We start from the raw sequence: 15,474 nt of genomic DNA on the forward strand, positions 1-15,474 counted from the left end.
GCAGAAGAAGAAGAAGAAGGTGAACAAGCTAGAAGAAATATGGACCAAGCGACCTTCTCATTGGGAGCACTATCCTCGAGCCCTCAAAATAGAAAAAGGGCTGCAATGTTTGACTCATCTTCGGAAAGAAGCAAAATCGAGATTGTAACAGAGGGAGGGCTCCAGTTTGTCTTGTTATGTAGTTTCAGATGTCTTTTCTTAATCATTTTCAGCTTCATTAACTACGATCCCACACCACCCCTCTCATGCACCAATCCCCACAAGGAAGCTTCATGAATCATTAACCCTAGATTGACAGATCCATACCTTTTGCAGTGTTGTTTTGTTTTGTGGATTCAAGAAAGTGAAGTGTCTATCAAACAAATCCCATTAGAGTTAGATTTCTGCAAACCAAAATTGTAATAAAGCTATCATCATTTCCAATCAGGATTGGTTTAATGGTCAAAGATACATTGGCAAGCACACCTCTCTATTATATTTGATTATATTTTATCCTGTGTAGGCATAGAAAAATACAAGCATCTATGTATATTCTAGCACTAAACACAAGGGTTCACTTCTAAGTAAAGAAACTAATGCCCCCATAATAAAATTATGATTATTCTGGGGCATTGAGACATAAAAAAAACTTTAGAAGAGGTGGAAATAACATTAAAAATTTCTTAGCAGAAAATGGTCAGAAAAGGATTATCTATTGTATAATTAAAACAATTAGCAAACTAGTTAGTGACAAATTGAGGTTTCATACCATAGTTTACACTTTAGACACAGTTAATACATAGCTAGAGAGATCTATATTTCAAACAACAAAACCAAAGAGCGTGAAGACTAGTGGAAGCCACATTCCCATCAACATCAAAGTATGAAAATGATAGAACTCAGAAGAAAATTGTAAGAGACAAGAAGAAAAAAGAAGGAGAAGTACAGGGATTAGGAAGTGCAGAAGAGGCTGAGTTTGACTTAGGAAATGCTTCCAAATTAAAGAAATCAAAAGAGGAATCTTAAGTCAGGCTATGGTAATGGGTTTGTTTTATTTTCTGGAATAGTAAAAGGGAGTGAGAAAGATTTTAAAATTTTAAGAAGGAAGAAGAAGAAGCAGAAGAAGAATAGTAATGTAAGTAATTATATGAGGTTTCATTTGTATTCTTCCCATGAGCTAATCACTTGCTTGCACTGGCCTCCACGTGAACACGTAACACCAAAAAATTTCTAACTTCACCGAAATACTAACTAAGATTCGTTCTGGAGATGTTTGGAAGACAGATAGCAGGCACCGACCCCTCTATAACGCGTTAATCAAACCTGTTTAAGCTTTTTGTTTGTTTTTCAAGCAACTCTTAAAACCCTAATTTACTCCACCTCTCACATGCAACTGGGGTTGACTCGATCAATCCAGTATACCTTTATTTTCTAGCTCATGACCTCCCTTCTTCTACCTCTATGTTTATTGTTTAATTATATTATTGCTCTCTCTCTCTCTCTCTCTCTCTCTCTCTCCCCCAAATATTAATTATGAAAGATGTACAATGAACGTGAGCAGAAATTAAGATAGTTGAAAACAAAGATCATTTCATTAGGGAAACCAAGTCAAGTCCAGAGAGACTCTCTCTTAGGTGGATCTTGAATTACATTGCTGGAAGAGGCAAAGTTGAGGAATTGGGGAAAGTTATTGAGGTTATTACTGTGAAGAAGAAGAGATTTGTCATCTGGGTGTTCTATCTGGTTACTGGGCAAGGCAGGCTCCTGCTGCATCTGGATGCAAAGGATCTCTGCTTGAGCCATTGCAAGCTGCATCTGCAGTTGAGAGACTTGGTTCTGCAAGTAAGATATTGCCCCAACGCAACCATAAACTGGGTCTCGCACTCTCGCATTTGCTTCGTATACTAGGCTGCTGACTGCATCTGCTCTTTGATGAACTTGAAGCTCCTATGAGATACAAACACAGGGAAAAAGGAAGAAGAAAAAAAAGGTCAACAGAAAGCCATTTACAAGGTAAAAAAAACAAATGCGAGAAAAGCCTGCAGATACCACTTATTAGGGCTTGTAAGATTTAACTCGTGAATTGAGTTTATTACAAAAACAAGTTGCAATTAAACACATATGTTAAATTTACAGATGCAAGAGAGAGGGGGCCTGGGAGAGACCTGTAACATTTTGCTGACGTTGCTGGCACCAAAGACCTTGTGAACAATGGCGAACTTATGAGGATCATCAGAAGGGAAGTAAGGAGCGAAGATGCAATCCTTAGCACAGCGACGTCTCAGCAATTTGCAAGAAGCACAAGGAGAACTTCCACCACCCATTATAGAACAAATGAATCAGAGAGAAAACCCCGGAAACTGAGAAACCTGGTTTTGAAGAACGAATAGAGTGGAAGCTAGGAGAGCAGAAGAGAAGAGAATGTGCTCTGGTGGTACTGTCTAGCTATCTATTGTTCTATGCGTATGAATCTCAACACAATCGAAGACTTGCAAGAACAATGGGAGGTGCGGGGAGAGAGATACGCTATTTATAATGGAAAATTGCCTTTCAAAAGGGAAATTCCAAATTTACCTTCCAAACGGATCCACCAAATATAAAACGAAACAAGAATAATAGATCATCCCTAGGGTAAGTTGTGCTAAATTAAACTTACCTTCTAAATTAAAAGGTTAACAGAATAATCTTGATGCACTGATCTCTGGTCGACCTCTTATGCAGCTATGCTCCAGTTTGGGTAGGATTTTACCATTCTAACCTCGTATATGAGCGAATTTAATTAGAGTTCCATAGGGTGTTTTGATAATTTTTTATCCCAATAATCGTGACTTATAGACACGTCGTAGTTGTGAAAAGCCGGAGGCGGAGGTGCCCGTGGGTGACGTTGACCGCCGCCGATGCGCGTGAAAGGTTGGCAATCCATGCATTTGTTTGGCTTCCACGTTCTTCTTTGACCCTCTCCCTCACAGAGTCTCTCTCTCTCTCTGTCTTGTGGCTCTAGCGTACACACTACACACGCGCACACGACACTCATATTAATGAGCAGCAAAGCCATGTGTCATGTGTTCAGAATTTGTATTAGATTATTAAGTAAAATATAAATAATATAATTAATTACATTTACAATGGAAAAAAAGAGATCAGACAAGAGTAATTAGGGTTTAGGAACTTTAAATGCCGTTGAAAGGCTATAATCAAATCCTACTCTCCATACGAAGAAAAACCCTACTCGGGCCCGAGAGACAAGGGCTCGACGTGAATGTCTGTTGCAGACATTCACGTGAACGCACATCCACACGACCACACATACACACTCTCTCTCTCTCTAAGGGTATCTTGGTAAATGCACTTGAATAAATGGGTTTTTATGACAGATATACCCTCGCCCGGTTTATTCCAAAAGAGAAGGCAATAAAAGAAATTAACGGAAGTGCCAGCCATATTATTCTTATTAATTTAATTTTCATGAAGGTGTCCGGACATGCACGTACATCACACGGAGAAGCACACGCACATGCGCTCCCATATGACCACAATAGCACATGCCCGAGTGTGCTTGTGTGTATACAGTTTCTTACGACCAATGGCAATCGATCTATATAAAAATCATGAAAATTCTTCCACTTTATTCTTCTACATTGTTTTTCCCATATGGTTTGGTAAGCTTTGATTAAATAAGACAATAATAGAATCCTCCATATCAATCAAAGTCTTTGCTGAGATGGGATTCAACTGTTTCGCAAGAACTTTCAACATAATCAAACTATGCTTATGAATCATATTAAATTTATCATAAATCATCATTTAAATGCACACTAAAAGTTGTATAATTGTTCCTTTAGTTAGAGGAATTTTCTTAATGCGTGTTCAACAAGTTATATGATTCAGCCACGTGGAATATTTTAATTTAGTCACTCTAAGATTAGAACATTACACGTGACTGAATCATACAACTCATTGAGAGAGCCTCTTCAAAAAAAAAAAATAAGTCGACCATATGTATAGCATTTTCAAATCTTTAAGTGATAAAAATAATTATATCTATCATTTCTAAAATACAAAATCAACTTAGATTACATGGCAAACACTGCCTTAAGAATATGGGTTATTAAGCAATGTACTTGTCAACTTGCTCAAACTTATCATAAACTTTAATTACTATATCATTATCAAGCAAATTGTGGGAAAAAAATTCATTAATTTTTGTTTAATCATAATTGGATTTTTAAATTGAAAACTCAAGTTGATGAGTATTCTTTAATCTTTTTGCTTAGACATTCTTACTAGACAAATAAATAAGGCAAAATCTTCTCACCCTCCTTGAAGAGAATGCCAAATGATCAAGGGTCATAATTACTCTGATAATTAAAAAAATAAAAATAAAAACTCTCTTCATTGCAAGCATGATCTATATTAAATTATATAGAAATAGAAATGAAAACAAACTACTCTTAGTAGACCACTCACTCATTTTCACATCAAAACCAATAAAACCGAATCAAAATCCATCTAAATCGACTGGTTGACACCTGTATCCTAACAAAGCTTCAATTCAAAGTTGTAGAAAATACAAATTTTATTTTTAACCTCACGAAGGAATCAAATCCATGACCATCATGCACCCATGACTTATTGAAAAAAGCTTGAATAATCTGTGGGTCGTACCAAGGATATTATCGAACAGGTTTCAAGATTGGTCTTCCTTTAACAAACTCACCACTAATCAGCTTCCTCTCCCTACCAAAAATATTACAGAAAATAGCTGCTCAAGCAAGACCATCAAGATTCTTAACACCAACCGAAGAAAAACACCCCCATCAAGTAATTAATGAGGTCCAGTTAATGAGATCCAACAGCAAACAAAGGATGGTGTGAAGATTAATTAAAATAAAACTCATTTCGAGGGTTGTAGAACCCTAAGCTTTATTTCCACCATCTTGCATTTAATGCACTCCACATGATTCGAAGCTCAACATCTTCTGTTCCGAGGAGAACAGCTCTCCTTTCCTTGTTGTCAAGGTCTCTCAAATTAGAAAAACTTTTAAGCCCAGTTGGTTTTGATTCTCTAGTCTGTATACTCTATATAACACCTCACTTGGAAACAAATAAGATAATGGGGTCCCTATGTCTGTAACTGTCTACGTTTTCGAAGTTTCAAGTTTCAACCCTCTAGAGAACTCTAGGAAGAAGAGAAATCAAAAGGGTAACAACCTTGTTGCTCGCTGTGTTCCTGGGTTGTATAAAAGTAAAAGAAGAAACAGACATCTTTAACCATCATAGAAGTAGAAGAAAACATGCTAGCTTCAATGCAGCATTAAATGCACTTGTGATCACAAAGATTCGTTTTCGAGATTCTTTTCTCAAGATTATGGGTTTTCAGTTTTTAGGTTAAAAAAAAATTAATCGAGCTCATCTCTTCTGACATCTTGTATTTTTTTTAAATGTTAGATGAGGTCAGGTCCAGAACCGGATATTCGATCCAGATTCATTTCATCCTTTGTGTGATCCAGAACCGAATCAATTCACAAAATCTATATGCAAGCTGACCTCTTCAGTTTGATTTCAGTAATTAAGACTAGGTTTAGTCTTATTTGGTTTATTCGGTCTGGACTCGATATCAGCTTTTGGTCCCAGCTCACTACCCTACAAAATGATGCATTTTCGTTAACGAATTGATTCAGGCTAACAGAATTTGAACATGTTCTCTGAATATGTAATGTGTATGATGTAACTTCTTTTGATTTCTTCCTGTCTTTATTCCAAGAATTGTTTAAACCATATGTAAAAAAATTCTTCCAAAATAATTAACACATCACTTGTTGAGATTATTAATTTTCACATAAGTTGGAGGCAATAAATTTATGAAAGTAGAGGTTAATTAGCAAAAGAGTGTTGAAGCTGCAATTCAAAGGAAACTGAGGAGGCAAATTTGAACAACTGATATCAGACTGTCTTCTTTTTTCTTTGTTGTCTTAATGTTTCTCTTTTGTTTTATCATATTCTGCAGTTTTCTTTGAATCACTCGAGGTCAAACAATATCTTAAGTCTATATCTCACTCGCCCTTTTGATTACCACACACATACTTGCATAGCATTATAAACAAAAGTTTAACCTTTGATACAGCTGGTTAGATAGTAAAGACTAATTTAATTAACTAATTTTAGATTCTTTTTTTTCCCTTTGAATCAACAAAATATCATTTCCATTCATGACCTAATGCTACACTCTTATTTGTGACGCATAGCTAAATGTTAGATTGTAATGAAGCATTCACAATTGTGATCAACAAACTTTATGTTTTGTCTTTCATGTCAATATTTTATACCTCTGCGATCTTTCTTTCATCTCTTCCAGGAAGATCCATGTAATCGACCCCAGTTAGAATAAGGCCATGGTGACTATTTAGGTTGTTGGTGTGGGCACTTCATTCGTGAACCGAGGCCACATGCACAAGCTCATTTGGTGCACTCAACTTTCATCTAACACCATGTGGATGAGTAAAAGTGTAGATGATCATTTGGTTATAGAGGCTAGACAACCTGTTTCATTTGTTAATGGCAAAAAGTATAGTTGCTAGTTAGCAAGCACTGCGTTCATGAACCAAGAGCATAGTACCTGCGGCCAAGCTCGTTTGCTTCCTTCACCTTCCATTCTAACCCCAATATGGTTGGGGAATGGGCATAAATGATCATTTGGTTACAGGGGTTGGACAACTTGTTACGTTTGTCAATGGCAAAAACTGTTTATTCAACTGTTAAAAATTTTCAGAACTCTTTCAAAACCTAACTCCAAAGACTTATCTCTTGGTCTATTAATTAAGAATCTGTCAGAATTCTCCAGAAAACACATTATAGATTGAATAATTACTCCTGACTAATTAAATCGACCACAGTAACCAATTGATCAATCCACCAAGTGTAAGTTGACCTTTCAGTCTCTACCAAAAAAAAAAGAAGCATGAAATATATGGCAATGCTCATTATATAAATCTGTTCACATCCCACCAACCCCTCGTCCCCACAACACACCCCACCCCAAAAATAACAAATAAATATACAGAAATTGCAGGTCAAACAATATATAAGTTCTAAGCTAGAATGTGTATATGATATTTATGTAGGGCTGTTTGGAACAGTAGCTTTTTGAGTGTATATAGTCTATACTGATTAGACAGCAAGTGTGGTCCATGATTACAAACTATCATAACATAATGATCACATCTCAATAATTTGAATATTGTCCCTCTCTGTGATGAGAGAGAGTTTTCTTCAAAATAACAGTATTGATTTCCACCACTAACTCTATCAAAATGGAACTAAACTCTTAAACTAATTGTATCTACATTTCAAATAAAGTAATGCCAATGCTAACTAAAACTGCAGTTATTAATTCTCAGCTATGAGATATATTAGCTTTAAAAAACAGTGACAGCAACGACCAAGTTCTTAGTGTTTTTATTTAATACAAGCATTATCTTATAACTTTTAGCACAAAAAGTTTGATGCGATCAGCCATCTACTTCAAAAACTGGCCATTATCTGATACAAAAACGAAAAGGCATAGAGAAATACAAGAAACGGCAGAAACAAGAGCAAAAAATGACTGACATGCCATGTTTCTAAAATCTAGCAAACCTTTTCTAGTTCAACTTGTCTTCTTCTTTTTTTTTTTTTATGAGAAATAGTTGTTGTATTAAATTAAAATCGTTGGGTCTAAATTCTTAATGCCTGCGGCGAGGTCTAGTTTTCCATGTGTTTTAAACGACAGTGGGATTATATGTAATGCATATCTCGTTAATGACATGATTCCTTCATAAGAGGCACAATCTCAAGTCAATTCACAAATACTGGAAAAACTGAGAAATAAGGTTTTACAAAAAAAAAAAAAAAGAATTAAGGAGCAAGTGTCACACCACACCCCCCCCCCCCCTCAACTCAGAAAAGTAACGAAATAAGAACATACAAGTCAAACAATATGTCCTCTATCCCTATATGTAATCTGATACCACAATCAAGTTTTCAGATCAAACAGTTGTCCAAATCCTAATGGTTAAACAGGGCTGAAAACTCAGGGGATATTATCTTAGTAGGATACACATGTACAAGATGCAAGAGAACAAATAACTTATACGAGTACAGAAATAGGCGAACTCTATGTTAGAATAAGGCGTATTGAGTCTAGTATAGAGAACAAAAAGGAAGGAAAGAAAAAGAGGATGTTAAAGAGGGAAGAGGGGTGAGCATTGAAACCACCAGGTAGAGGTTTTGCAACTAACAGCTATATGATGTACTTCGCAATCACAAATCCCACCCACGCCCACATGAGTCTAGTAAATGATGCAGAGCTTGGGAACCAACAGAGGTTTCACAGATTTGGTTTCCAACTGAGGGACAATGTATGGTTTCTTAAAAGGCAGGACTCCTTGAGCAGATTTCACAAAAATTTGTGACAGAAAGAGAGATGTCCGCCAGTGGGTTCCAAGTGAATAAATCTGGGCAAGAAACAGAAGGGGAGGCGAGAGAAGTGGAGAACAATGTTTATGCAACACCAGTCTGTCTATTGTTGTTTTTAACCGAAACTCATCTAAATATCAACTCATCAGTCACCCTCTAAAATTACCAGCCATAAAAAATAAGTGATTTATCAACTATTTAAGGAATTAGATATAAATTTATTAAATAAATACAATAGCCTTTCTTAAAGAAAAATGTAGGGTTCCCCCCAAAAGAGAGAGAGGAGGGATGAAGCCCAAGAAAAAATGATAAGAGTAGCAAAGAGGAATATAATGTGTCTAGCATACAATGTTGAAAGAGCAAATTGCACCGGCAAGCCAAAATGGAGGCCTTAGATCATTGACACCCCACTTTATGTTTGAAAAACACAGAGACCCCAAAATTGGATCTTCATTGGACACATTAGTCCAATTTGTCACTGAAAACTGTTAAATCACTATTTATTTTCTTTCAACTTCAAAAGTATCCTGATAATAAACAGTGACTTAACGGTTTTCAGTGACAAATTGGACTAATGTATCCAATGAAAATCCAATTTTCGGGTCTTTGTGTTTTTCAAACATAAAGTGGGGTGTCAGTGAATTGAGGCCTCCATTTTGGGGTGCCAGTGCAATTTGCTCTAAAATAAAACACATGTTTTCTTTTATTAATATTTACAAGCAGTTCAACAATTTATTTACCTTGTTTTTATTAGATAGTTCATATAGGTCAACTCATAAGTATGTCACTAGAAAAAGGGGATTTATATAGTGCATGACTTGCATGGAAGTAGAAGATCAAGACTCAAATTTATATGCTAGAAAAACAATACAAGGGCATGCATGGAAGTATGTTGTCTTATATTTCAATAAAAATGGCATTCCAGTAACCAATATGGAGAACTTTTTTTTAGTAGTTTCTACTAAAAATATCAAATATGTCTAAGTAACAATTCTTCACCTGTTTGAGCATTTTCCATTAGACGGCCCAACTGTGCCACATAAAACAAGAAAGATGTAGGTTGTCAGTGATCAAAGGAAATCCATAGACAAACTGGTTTAATCATCTGATTCAAAAATTTTGCATCTTGTCTTCAACCAAACCACCTAATGGTACGAACCACTGCTTCATGCTTTTATCCATGCTGTCTTCTGGCTTTAGCATTTGGCCCTAATGCATTTTTAGATTGCTCTTTACAACAATATATTAAAGCAAAAGAACAGAACACATCATGAGAATGGAAGATGGACATTGAAACTTGAAAGCCATCCAAGATGGGACTGGTTCTAACTCTAGAAATTCTGCAGGACTGATCACTAAAATTGGATGGTCCAACTCTGCATGTATATAATGATGATAGGACCACTATAGAGGCGAACACACCTTCAAGACTCAATTTCTTACTTTACCTACCTACTGGGTCAGGTTGAATTAAGATAGACATTTCATCATTGTGACAGCTATGCAAAGAGATCTAGGTTATAATGTTAAAAAAAAACACATGTAAGTTATATGAGAAATTAGATGATCTTTCCCATTCTAAGCCTTCAAGGTCCAGAATGATCTGTACTACATTTTCAGCAGTACTCTACCCCACGCTTTGATGTTCATGCAATTTCCATATGTTTCACCTCTTAATTGCTTGCCTGGTATTGTCTATTAGTTGCACGTAAACCATGATGCATGTTCTCCTGAACAGTTTGTTCATTCAAGCATTTGGATATTGTGCCTGAATTGATGAACTGACAAAATGAACAACCTGTTTACAAGGTCTTCTGGAAACAGAGGAAAGATCATACAAAAACCAAAATTATACCAACCAAGACAATGAATCAATACTTAGGAGGGCGGCCCTTGGTGCAACAGTCAGGTTGCTCTGTCGTGACCAAGTCATCATGGAAAACAGCCTCACAGTGAGAGTAGAGGAAAGGCTGTGAATATATGATCCTCCCCAGAACCCACAGCAGCAGGGCCCTCACATACTGGGTGTGCTATTTTTTTAATTAACATTGAAGATTAGCTACCCCAGATGGAAATCCTTAATTTGTTGCTCCCTTTCTTGTTCAAAAGCACCAGTGTTGATAAAAGGAACATGACAACTAATGGTAAATGATGTCTATTAAATGGCAAGAGAAAAAAAAAAACTAATTAGACAAACTGCAAACCCAGCCTTTGCACAAAGAAAAAATAATACAGTTAGGACTTCTCCTCCAACCATGCCTTAACTGTCTCGAATATGGAATTGAGAAAGAGTCCACAGATTTACCAAGCAGACTTGGAGATTGTCAAACAAAAAAAGAGGCATCAGATCCGCATTTGACTCGGCAATTAGAGAAAAGACAAAATCATGGTTTAAAAAGATTTACTGAAGGAGAAGTGTCACGGAAGTTACCTCTTCAAGGACTACAATCCCATGTTTACCATCTAACATTTTCCTGTCATTCTCCAGCGGTAGTGATGCAAGTCCAGTTACTTCAGACTTGATAGAGAGGCAAGAAGATTAGGAGAGAAGAGCTTCTAATTTCTGGTCTCTCCAAGGAATGCAGAGAGGAGAGGTGCAGCTCTACAATCAACACTCTAGCAAAATCGGATTAAGCAGATTCTGTAAATAAGAAGAGAACAGAGAGATAGGAATTTGAGGACAACACAATGAAGACTGAAATGCGAGAGGAGAGCTAAAACACAATGGAAATAGAGTACCCCAGATCCTGGTGACTTGGTGCATGTTTTATATTTTGTTCTTTTTATTCTTAACTCAAAGCCAGGTTTTGGTGGTTTCTGACCTAGCTTTTTGAGGACAAACAAAAAATTCGTTACCAAAGGATAGAAAAGGGGAAGAGGGGAAAGACTACATGGCAAACGAAGGCCTCAAACCCAGCAAAAAATAAACTACAGAAGGCCCCTAGCCTTTCGACAAACTAAGAGAGGGAAAACGAGCAAAGGCAACAGCAAGATTCTATTTTTTTCACCTTGTTCTTTTTCTGCTTCTTCCTAGGGAACTGAAATCAAGAAGGAACTGTCCATCGTGTTGATAACCTAGTTAATTCATGAAACTTGGCATACAGACTATTTTGGGCCATTTAAAGACAATAAAATGTCATTTTTGATATCAAAGTTCAAATTGAAGTTTGACTTTGGACCCCATGTTGGTAGGCTACAAAGTACAAAGAAGGCCTTATTATATCCATAATTTACTAGTAGAAAGCATACAATTAATGTGAACACTGAGATCTTGAGTTGATGCCATTTCCTTAACTCATCCTTTGATCTCAGACCTTCAGAAAACCGAGATATTTATGAGACTTCATTCCATGATATCAAGTTCATCATCTTGGTCGTTTAACCACCAGGTCACAACACTAAGAAAGGGAGGGACAAGTGAATAACCCTTTCTTGATTGGAGTCCCCTTATCCTCAGATTCAGGTAGCATGATTCGTCTATCAGATCCTTGAATAACATAAGCAAATCAGAATCAAAGTAACTAGGAACGGAAAAGCCATCCTTCTCAAGGGCAAGTTTTGCTGCTCCAATGTTGCTTTCATGAAGCATGAGAAGTTCAAAAGATGGAGGACTGTAAAGCTTGCAGCTACAATCTCAAGTAAGTTACATTGAGATTATTGATAACAAAAGAACGGGCAAGCAGGATAGAGAATGATTAACACTATCAGTAGCAGCAGTTTATGATGTTTGATCTATCTTCAGGAAAATGCCTTAAACTTTATCAGTATATAAAAACCTCGCTCCTCATCATATTGGATTACGGACTAAACAGATTCTATTTTCCTCTTCATAACTCTGATAGCATGTAGCAAAATCAAATAAACAATAGTCCAAGAAGAAAAGAACAGAGAGAGAGGAAGGGAGGACATTACAAAGGCAAGTGAGAAGGAGAAAGAACTAGAACACAATGAGAGTAGAATACCACTTTCATGGTCTAGCCTCAGATAATACTAAGGCATCAACTCTTAGCAGGAAGCACTAATTGCTGCAATGCCACTTGAATGAATCAGTCACCTACAACTTCCTACTAAGAGTCTTACAACTAATCATAACGAAGAAGAATAACTATACAAGGAAATCACATCTAAAAGCATATTATGTCGCACAGTATCCCGTTATCTCACGCTACACTCAAACCAACGTAGACCCAGGGACTATCCATATATTACCTTATAACACCACAGTAACTACTAACCACCTTCCACCCAAATGCATTATCTTCCTTTTAGCAATCTACTTCTCCATCACAGGTTATATTTGTCGAAGGATCTTACACAGTTTCAGCAGTGGTACAGGTCAAAGTGTTGATAATCCTTCCAAGCTTTCATTAACTACAGCTCTTCATGTTCTTAAATTGCTTCTTAATCTCTCATATGTCAGTCAATTAACAAAACATCTTAATTGCTCCGTTACATTTCGTCCTTCTCATTGTCTTTTCCAATATCTCAATTGTTGAAGTATATATACTTGGGCTATTTACTGTTCACGACACTATTCACATGAACAGTAAAAAATCTGTTTTTACTGTTCACATGAATAATGTCGTGAACAGTAAATAGCCCAAGTGTATATACTTCAACATCAATAAAAAGATGATGATTGGTGGCAAACATAAGAGGGCTGACTTATACTACTTTGGTGTTGACTCATCGTCTATGGCAGCATCTAAAACTGCTACTGGTATTCCCCCCCCCCCCCCCAAAAAAAAAAAAAAAAGATGGATACCTAGGACATCTTTCTCTCTTGAGCTACAATATTGGCATCTAGTTGCGGGTCTAGTTATCATATTGAAAGTAAGCATTTACATACTTTTTCCCTGATCCAAATATGTGAAGGTGGTACTTGGCATGTTAGTCAAGTACTCACTGGATGCTTGATCACAGGTTCAAGACTTGAAAACAACCTCTTTGTGAATGTGAATGCCTAGTGCACTAAGTACAACTTTCTTCAGTAAAACTAGAAGTTGGTTCATTCAAATGTTTTGGGGTAATCTACAGTCAAAAGTTTGGAAATTTTATTATTTTGTGTCCTTTATTGATGACCATTATCATAATTCATTGTTTACATCTTGAACTATTGTTCTCAATTTCTGTTTGTTTTAAAATGATTTTAATGAATCAAAGTTGAGTTTGGTCTTTGTTTGGAATTTTTTGTACTAACAACACTTGAGATTACCCTACTACATTTCACATTTTTCTCTAACAATGGCATCACTGGCCAAACTTGACGTTGTTGTACACAACAAACAGGTAGCTGAACGCAAGTTATATTTGTTGGAGTGATGATACGTTGACCGCTTTTTTTTAATCATCCGTTTACCATCTTTTATGCTCCTCAATCACACACCCTTTTCTGTCTGGTTTCAAAATACTTTCTACAAGGGTATTCAACTTCAAGCTAGGAATGAGTGATATTTATACTCCAGCTTGAGGCGGGTGTCAACTGTATTGTTGTTTGAATCAACTAATCTTGATTTGTGTTTGGAAGCATGACTAGGGATATATTAAGCACTATAAAACTAGACATATTAAGTACTATAAAACTATCCTTAAGTTTGCTGTTATGCACTCGTACAAGTAAAGCATCAGGCCTGCAGTTTATGTTAAGCTGCTTACAGCACAACCATCGGCAGACTTCTTCCATTCTCTGATCCTTTTGTTTCTTCTTTAGTGCTGGTCTTGTCACAACACCTTTACCTTACCTACTTCAGATACTACCGACATTAGAAATTCCCCTTTTGCTCTCCTTTTTAGTTGTATAATCACCGAATTGAGTGTTTTATTTTGTCTAACTGAAGGAACACAAGTTAATGACGCCGAACAGGAACAGAAAGAATCAATAATGAAATAGTGACCATCATCAGTAATTCAGTATTTGATAAGCATAATATTGGTGCTCCAAAGCAACCAGTAGGCTAAGCTGATTAACATAAAAAATATTTTGTTTGTATTTGGCAAACCATGAAGGTTGCAAACATGCATTACTTTACCCTCATAAATCAAATAGGGGAATCCGCTGCCACGTTAAAAAGAAATTAATCTAACATACCCTATTTTGTAGATGAATCTGATTTACTCAATATACAGTTAGCTAGTCTATATTGACAACGATGATCTCTGGTGCAGGCATTTCTAAAATTCTCCTGCTATAGTGAGTCAATCCAAGTATTCGGCCCCAAAAACGGAATATAAACAAGAACGAGATTAGTAAAACTAATGAAACTTATAAAATGCATTAATGGAAGAACACTTACTACCACATCGCCAACCATGACAAAGGTACGAAGAAAATTTTCAAGGCGGAAAGCTTCTGCTCGACGGTTTCCTCAGTGACCTCTGGGTTTCTGCTCCGCGTGACGCTCCGCATTACCAACTCATCGATATCGTTAAAAATCTGATAAAATGTCGTGGAATGTCAAGGACTAAAGATAACGATACTCTACCAACACACCGAAAAAAACAAAACAAAATAGATAACGATACTCTACGAACACACAGAAAAAAACAAAAATATGGTATTGTGCTCTGAAATAAACAGAAGATACTTCAAACATTTACAAAAGAGAAAATGTGATATTATTATTATTATGTCAAATAACTGAATAAGAAGACATAGTGGAGAGTTGTGTTTTTTTGGTTAAACAAGACGGGATAGGTACTTTAAACTCAATGGAGTGGATATTGCAAGGTGGTATATTAAAGCAGTTAAGGACTAAATTTCTCTAGGGGAGGTCTTGGGTTTTCCCTTGAGGAAGTAAATCGTGGAGCGCAAGCTGACCCGGATGAACCTCAGTTAAAAAAAAAAATAGAGTGGATATTTTGAAAAAAAAAATAGTAGCTACAAGAGTGAGAAGACGAATAATAATGATACATTTTAAGTAGTTTAGAGTAGTACTTCTAATACATGACACGTTACAACAAAATTAATTGAGGTGGCACAACCATGTTAACCAAAAGCCACATAATGTTTTGGTATAAAATGGTTTGATTTAAATCAAAGAA

At 36.3% G+C, this 15,474-nt stretch overlaps 1 protein-coding gene across 1 annotated transcript; it reads right to left on the reverse strand.

The window, feature by feature from the left end:
• Positions 1-1,506: 1,506 nt before the first annotated feature.
• On the reverse strand, positions 1,507-2,625 carry ASL5 (Lateral organ boundaries (LOB) domain family protein). Its single transcript, XM_089146884.1, has 2 exons — positions 2,145-2,625; positions 1,507-1,926 (listed from the first exon to the last, which is right to left on the reverse strand). The coding sequence occupies exons 1-2, from the start codon at positions 2,301-2,303 to the stop codon at positions 1,588-1,590; spliced, it is 498 nt and encodes a 165-aa protein (XP_089003010.1). The 5' UTR covers positions 2,304-2,625; the 3' UTR covers positions 1,507-1,587.
• Between the last annotated feature and the right edge of the window lie 12,849 nt (positions 2,626-15,474).

This window comes from Hakea prostrata, chromosome 1, assembly GCF_041222555.1.
Source record: "Hakea prostrata isolate BN-2017 chromosome 1, UWA_Hpros_2, whole genome shotgun sequence".
In the NCBI taxonomy this organism is placed as follows: Eukaryota; Viridiplantae; Streptophyta; class Magnoliopsida; order Proteales; family Proteaceae; genus Hakea; species Hakea prostrata.